A 7,481-nucleotide genomic window follows, 5' to 3' on the forward strand; every position below is an offset into this window, starting at 1 on the left:
GAGTCATTATGCCAAGATCTTAAAACAGAAGATAATATGTTCACTGAAGAAAAATTAAATTTTTAATTAAGATCGTAAGTTACTTTTTTTTTTTTTTTTTTTGAGGTGGAGTCTTGTTTTGTCATCCAGGCTGGAGCGCAGTGGCATGATCTCGACTCACTGCAACCTCCACTGCCTCCCAGGTTCAAGTGATTCTCCTGACTCAGGCACCTGAGTGGCTGGGACTACAGGCGCACACCACCATGGCTAATTTTTGTATTTTTAGTAGAGATGGGGTTTCACCATGTTGGTCAGGCTGGTCTCAAACTCCTGACCTTGTGATCTGCCCACCTCAGCCTCCCAAAGTGCTGAGATTACAGGTGTGAGCCACCACGTCCGGCCAAGGGTTATTAAGAGCTACAAATCTACTTCAGTGTAAATTCATTTATCTAATAAGCAATTAACACAGTGAAGACTACTTTTGTGGCATTTACTTTCTGGTGGGAAATCCAAATAAACAGTAGTCTAAAATACGAAATCGAGTATGGTGAAATGTTATACAATCTGGAAGTGTGCACAAGAGGATGAATAAAAAAGCTTTTCTGCACAGGCCAGGCAGAGGGCACTATCTGAGGAGGTGACAGATAAACAGAGACCTGAGTGGAATGAGCGTGTGAGGAAGGGCATTTCAGGCTGACAGCACAGCAGGCAGAAAGGCCCTGAAGAGAACAGAGCATGCACTTGACTTGAATGAGACAGTAAGAAGGTCACCACTGTTACAATGGAGTGACCAGAGGAAAGAAGGGCAGGAAACAGGTCAAGAGGACCCTCAAGTCCAAATTATAAACTAAGGCTAAATACAGCATTACTAGTCAATTCCCAGAAATATCAGCAAGACTAAGAGTGCAAATCAAGTAATAAAATTCTAATGGCAACTGGGCTAATAAAATACCATGATGAAAATTTCATTTCAGTTAAAAATATTTATCAAATTTCACTATTTAACCCTAATTATAGATCCTGGGGAAAAATGTTAACGTAAAATATGTTTCTTTAATTTCTTTTTGGTTTTTTTCGGAGATGGAGTCTTGCTCTGTCACGCAGGCTGGAGTGCAGCGGCATGATCTTGGCTCACTGCAACCTCCACCTCAAGGTTCAAGTGATTCTCCTGCCTTAGCCTCCCAAGTAGCTGGGATTACAGGCACCCGCCACCACGCCTGGCTAATTTTTGTATTTTTAGTACAGACAGGGTTTTGGCATGTTGGCCAGGCTGGTCTCAAACTCCTAACCTCAGGTGATCTGCCTGCCTTGGCCTCCCAAAGTGCTGGGATTACAGTCATGGGATTATAGTCATGAGCCACCGTGCCCAGCCTTAATTTCTCTAGGCAAATTCATTTTTCTTAAATTTGGAAATTCAGGGAGCAACTAAATTTTGGTAGTATTTTTCTCCAAAAATAGCAAAGCGATATATTTCAGATGTGTTTTCACACAGGGTAGTACAAGGCCAAACCAAGACACAATGTACCTTGTCATAATACTGCAGCCTGGGGGTAGACACGATCTCCCCATCCTCTGAGCGAATCAAGCGATCCAAGAATTCCTCTTTGCCTACTTCAGATGCTGCCTGACAAAAACATTCCAGAGCCTGGAGAAATAAAATATAAAATAACTTGTAACAGATCATTCCAATTCCAGGTGCTATAAATCAGGGGTTCACATGCAAAGGAAAGCCAAAAAAGAAACAAGATTACTTAACATGGTCTACTATATGCACAGTTTCTGACACATCTGAATTCTGTGTGATGCATTCATGTTTTTAAAAATGTATCTCACATTTAACTTTAAAAAGTAAACATTGGCCAGGTGTGGTGGCTCATGTCTGTAATCCCAGCACTTTGGGAGGCCAAGGCGGGTGGATCACAAGGTCAGGAGTTTGAGACCAGCCTGACCAACAAGGTGAAACTCCGTATCTACTAAAAATACAAAAATCAGCCGGGTGTGGTGGCATGCACCTGTAATCCCAGCTACTCAGGAGGCTGAGTGAGTACAATCTCTTGAACCTGGTGGGCGGAAGTTGTGGTGAGCTAAGATCATGCCACTGCACTCCAGCCCTCCAGCCTGGGTGACAGAGCAAGACTGTCTCCAAAAAAAAAAAGAAAGTAAACCTTAATAAGATGATTGACACATACATACATAATAAGGCAACTGTAGCAATATGTTAACAATTGTAGAATTTGAGTGATAGGTAAATACTGTTCACTGTAAAAGTCTTTAAACTTTCCTGTCTGTTTGAAAATTTATATAATAGAACATCAGGGAAAAAATTAAAAATGTAAACTACCATAATGAGAAAAAAGCAGCATAAAACAATAAAAAAAATGTAATTAATAAGTAAATTTGGGCTGGGTACAGTGGCTCATGCCTGTACTCCCAACACTTTGGGAGGCTGAGGCGGGCAGATCACTTGAGCCTAGGAGTTCCTGACCAGCCTGGGCAACATGGGAAAACCCCATCTCTACAAAAAATTTAAAAATCAGCCAGGAATGGTGGCGCGTGCCTGTAGTCCCAGCTACTTGAGAGGCTGAGGTGGGAGAATCGCTTGAGCCCAGGAGGTTGAGGCAGCAGTGAGCCATGATTATACTACTGCACTCCAGTCTGGGTGACAAGACCCTGTCTAAAAGAAATAATACAATAAGTAAATAAATTTGATTTATAAAAATGTATCCTGGCCAAATGCGATGGCTTATGCCTGTAATCCCAGCACTGGGGGAGGCCAAGTGGGAGGATTGCTTGAGTCCAGCCTGTGCAATACAATGAGACCCTGATTCCACAAAATAATAATAGTAATAACAAAAGGAATCTCTAAAAACACACAGGGGCAGGAGAGTTGCAATATTTTCTTATGTTCCTGAGTCTTATCTAAATTGCAGAATACAAGAAAGTAAATAGTCCTCACATGTATATTATGCTTTTGACTGACATTAGTACAGTCTTCTTTAACTTTGTCTAGAGGATTCTATGTCTCCCATCCCCTAAAACCTAGTCAAATGGAAGCTAAGCAACTTCCTTGCGTTAAAGTTTATTTACCATTCAAATGTAGTTTACCTTCTGTCCTTCTCCTGTAACTAGGTAACACCTTCCCAGCATAAATCGACAGGAACCAACATTGACTTGACACCAGGGATGGAGCCGTTGAATATAATCCTTAAAGGCATAAAAGGTGCTTTCTGATTAGAAAATAAATGTTACTTAAGGAGATACTCATTCCCAAGTTCTTCTTCACAGACGATGAAAAGATAGCATTTGAACAAATGTTTTATTTCCTGACATAATTCTGAGATTCAAACCTACCCGTTGCCTTCCTTCCTCATTCATTCCCCCTTTCCTTACACAAACAGGAGTTCAGTAACACACATACACATACTTTACACCTCAGCAGTTTTCCAATTTTTGGTATTTATTGGTTCAATGACTAGATTCCAGTAAAGGATTTATATGAAAACAATAGTACATTTGTATTACTATAAAGAAAACCTAGCAGAGTTAATTTCTTAAAAAGATACTCTAGAGGCGGGCGCAGTAGCTCATGCCTGTAATCCCAGCACTTTGGGGAGGCGGGTGGATCACTTGAGGTCAGGAGTTTGAGACCAGCCTCGCCAACATGGTGAAACCCCGTCGCTACTAAAAAAAAAATATTAGCGGGGCGTGGTGGCATGAGCCTGTAATCCCAGCTACGTGGGAGGCTCAGACAGGAGAATTGCTTCAACCCAGGAGTGAGCCAAGATCATGCCACCATACTCCAGCGTTTCAGAAAAGAAAAAAAAAAGATACTCTGGAAAAAAATCATGTTAGGAATTACACTGTCCAGAGAAGTAGAGAAAAATCTCTCTCTTTAAAAATTTATTACTTTCTTTAAAAGCCTTTATAATCAGGTATTCTCTCAGCCAAGTACTAACCATGTCCAACCCTCTTTAGCTTCGTAGATCAGACAAGATCAAGCAAGTTCAGGATGGCACAGAAATAGAGAATAATCTCTTTGGGGTATGTCTTCGCATAATCAAGTTTAAATTATTGTGGTTCTTTAAAATGCAGTTCACATTTACAAAGAAAAAAAATTCAGCAATCCCATGCTTTACAAGAATGTGTAGATGTGAAATGTTCAAAGGAACTCACCTGCAATTGTACATATTGACAATTTCCCATCAAACATTCTAGAAAGAGACAACCAGGATTGTTAGGCCATCTAGTCATTGGTTAAGGAGATTTCTTAATTTTTGTTGGCAAATCTTAAACACATACATTGGGCATCAAATTCAGAAAAGTCCATAAAATAGCTTAATTTACAAAAACAAGGATGAAAAGTTGGCCAAGCACATGTTCTTTCATCGTCACTAGAATACAGTTAAACAGTTACATATATACCAGGAGACTTGTTACAGAGCTTAGAACTCAGGTAACTATGGAATAAAGCATCTATTTCAACAGGCATAGTGGCTCACTCCTGCAATCCCTGTACTTTGAGAGGGTAAGGTGGGAGGACTGCTGGCGCCCAGGAGATCAATACCAGCCTGGGAAACACAGTAAGATTCCTGTCTCTAAAAATAAATAAATTTTTAAAAGCCTGTATTTCATTCCTGGGTGTTCATTTTCAATTCCAGTTGGTGTACTGCAGAACACAGTATTGGTGCCAGTGGACATCCAGCACATAACATGGTATCTGCATATAGAGTCATTCAACAAATATTTGTTGAATGAATAATGTCTTCTTTTTTTTTTGAGAAAGTCTCAAAAACAAACCAGCCTGTTGCCCAGGCTGGAGTGCAGGGGCATGATCTCAGCTCACTGCAACCTCTGCCTCCAGGGTTCAAGTGATTCTCCTGCCTCAGCCTCCTGAGTAGCTGGGACTACAGGCGCATGCCACCACACCCAGCTAAGGCCTCCCAAAGTGCTAGGATTATAGGCATGAGCCATTGCACCCAGCTGAATGAAGAATTTTTTTTTTTTTTTTTTGAGACGGAGTCTCACTCTGTCGCCCAGGCTGGAGTGCACTGGCGTGATCTTGGCTCACTGCGAGTTCCACCTCCCGGGTTCACGCCATTCTCCTGCCTCAGCCTCCCATGTAGCTGGGACTCCAGGAGCCCTCCACCACGCCCGGCTAATTTTTTTTTTGTATTTTTAGTAGAGATTGGGTTTCACCGTGTTAGCCAAGATGGTCTCGATCTCCTGACCTCGTGATCCTCCCACCTTGGCCTCCCAAAGTGCTGGGATTACAGGAGTGAGCCATGGAGCCTGGGTGAATAATGTCTTAAAACAGACCCAGGTATTTCATTACATAGGCAAAATAAGAACCTTAGACTGTTTAGATAGAAAATAACTGCTTTTTTTTTTTTTTTTTGAGGAGTCTCACTCTGCCGCCCAGGCTGGAGTGTGGTGTCGTGAGCTTGGCTCATTGCAACCTCCGCCTCCCAAGTTCAAGCGATTCGCAGCCTTTGGCATAGCTGGGATTACTGGTGCAGGCCACCACGCCTGGCTAATTTTTGTATTTTTAGTAGACGTGGGGTTTCACCATGTTGGCCAGGCTGGTCTCGAACTCCTGGCCTTAAGTGATAAGCCCACCTCCACCTCCCAAAGTGCTGGGATTACAGGTGTGAACCAACATGCCCGGCCAGAAGGGAGCTTTTCACTGGCTCTTAAAAGGATACAAAAGCTGCAATAAATAACTGGTAATTGCAGTAATTGTTTCAGGCCAGTTCAATCCAGTTTGGCTCAGAGGTGCCTTTGGCTGAGAGAAGAGGTGAGATATAATGTGTTTTCTTGCAACTTCTTGGAAGAATAACTCCACAATAGTCTGAGGACTAGATACTTAAAAATAAAAAGTTATGACAATTTTGTGTAGTGGTAATATCAATTTTCAATTAAAATAGTCTATCAATTCATTTTATGCCTGTAACAAACAATTTAGCACTTCAAAAGAGGAAATGTATCATGGGTATATATCCAGTGGCACCAAAAATAAAAGTAGTTTGTAAATTGTGAAGCACTATAAAAATGCAATGAAAACACCATTCACATCAAAGTTACAGTCATTTCTTTTCACTGATCTCACAACACTTAAGTGCCTTCCCTAGAAATTCTTCATGATAAATACAATTAGCCCCAGGATTTCAACTTTTATACCAGAACAATACAAAATAAATTCTCCAGAATGGTTTTCAAACATGAGGGATACTTTTAAATATCTGTTGACTAAGATTACAAAGTTACCATAAACGTTAATAAAATTTTTAATGACTTTGTTAAATTAATCACTGGAGCATAAACACAGAATGGGAAAGCAGCCATATATATATATGTGTATATATATATGTAAAATATCCTTAACATACGCCTGATCTGGTACTACAGTTTCACAGATCCCATGCCACAAACGGAGATCTCAGGCCACAGCTTACTCATGCCTTTTGAAAGCAAAGAGCCTAGCCAACCTTTCTATGGCAAAGGTGGCAAAAGACCACTTTAATGAATATGCAATAAACCCCCAGTTTAAAATGAAATGTGTACATAGTCCACTCCTTACCAAACCTATTTGCCATTAAAGCACCAGAGTCTGTTAATTCCAGTACTGATAAGTGTTGGAGATTAGACTCCCTGTAAGAAAAGGGGAAAAGACAACTTAGTAAATTCTCCTATGCTAAACATTACTTCTACAAGCTATTCTACTAAGAACACTGTCAATGTAATTAATAAATTGCAAATAAAAACTCCACTGAAAGCACAAAAAAAATTGGAAATCATTATAGATTGTTGCCCATAATATCACTTTTTGACCCTTCAATGAGGAGCCGGAGGAAACAGGATGGTTTATCTTATTGAAAATGTGAATCTCGGCCAGGTGTGGTGGCTCATGCCTGTAATCCCAGCATTATGGGAGGCCAAGGCAGGTGGATCACTTGAGGTTAAGAGTTCAAGACCAGCCTGGCCAACATGGTGAAACGCTGCCTCTACTAAAAATAACAAAAATTAGCCAGGTGTGGTGGCAGGCACCTCTGATCCTAGCTACTCTGGAGGCTGAGGCAGGAAAATTGTTTGAATCAGGGAAGTGGAGGTTGCAGTGAGCTGAGATCACACCACTGCACTCCAGCGTGGGCAACAAGAGCAAAACTCCATCTCCAAGAAAAAAAAAAAAGTGAATCTTGTAATTCTTGGATTCGGCTATAAAGAAACTCAGCCTACCTAAAATAAGTAGCATAACGTTTTGTGTATGGTCTTTCCTTCTGGTTTCATCTTATTTTATATTCAACATGATTTATATGTACATATAAATGTATAATACATAAGTATATATAATACATAATTTATCTGTACACATACAGTCTACAATTACATGTGACTTATTATTTTCATTCTTATAAGTTGCTTTCAACCTCTAACAAGTAGAGGCACCAAAAAATCTCTGAATCTTTTTTTTTTTTTTTTTTGAGACGGAGTCTCGCTCTGTCGCC

General features: G+C 40.5%; 1 protein-coding gene across 1 annotated transcript in view; it reads right to left on the minus strand.

The window, feature by feature from the left end:
* The window catches only part of NUP160 (nucleoporin 160kDa), a 73,074-nt gene that overhangs the window by 23,939 nt on the left and 41,654 nt on the right, over positions 1–7,481 (minus strand). The window contains exons 19-23 of the mRNA XM_011963561.1: positions 6,557–6,627; positions 5,682–5,841; positions 4,153–4,222; positions 3,085–3,183; positions 1,505–1,624 (exon numbers count right to left, since the gene is read on the minus strand). Coding sequence (XP_011818951.1) covers positions 1,505–1,624; positions 3,085–3,183; positions 4,153–4,222; positions 5,682–5,841; positions 6,557–6,627 — 520 coding nt within the window. The remainder of the gene's footprint in view (positions 1–1,504; positions 1,625–3,084; positions 3,184–4,152; positions 4,223–5,681; positions 5,842–6,556; positions 6,628–7,481) is intronic.

The sequence above is a fragment of the Colobus angolensis genome, unplaced genomic scaffold (genome assembly GCF_000951035.1).
Source record: "Colobus angolensis palliatus isolate OR3802 unplaced genomic scaffold, Cang.pa_1.0 Scaffold61, whole genome shotgun sequence".
Lineage (NCBI taxonomy): Eukaryota > Metazoa > Chordata > Mammalia > Primates > Cercopithecidae > Colobus > Colobus angolensis.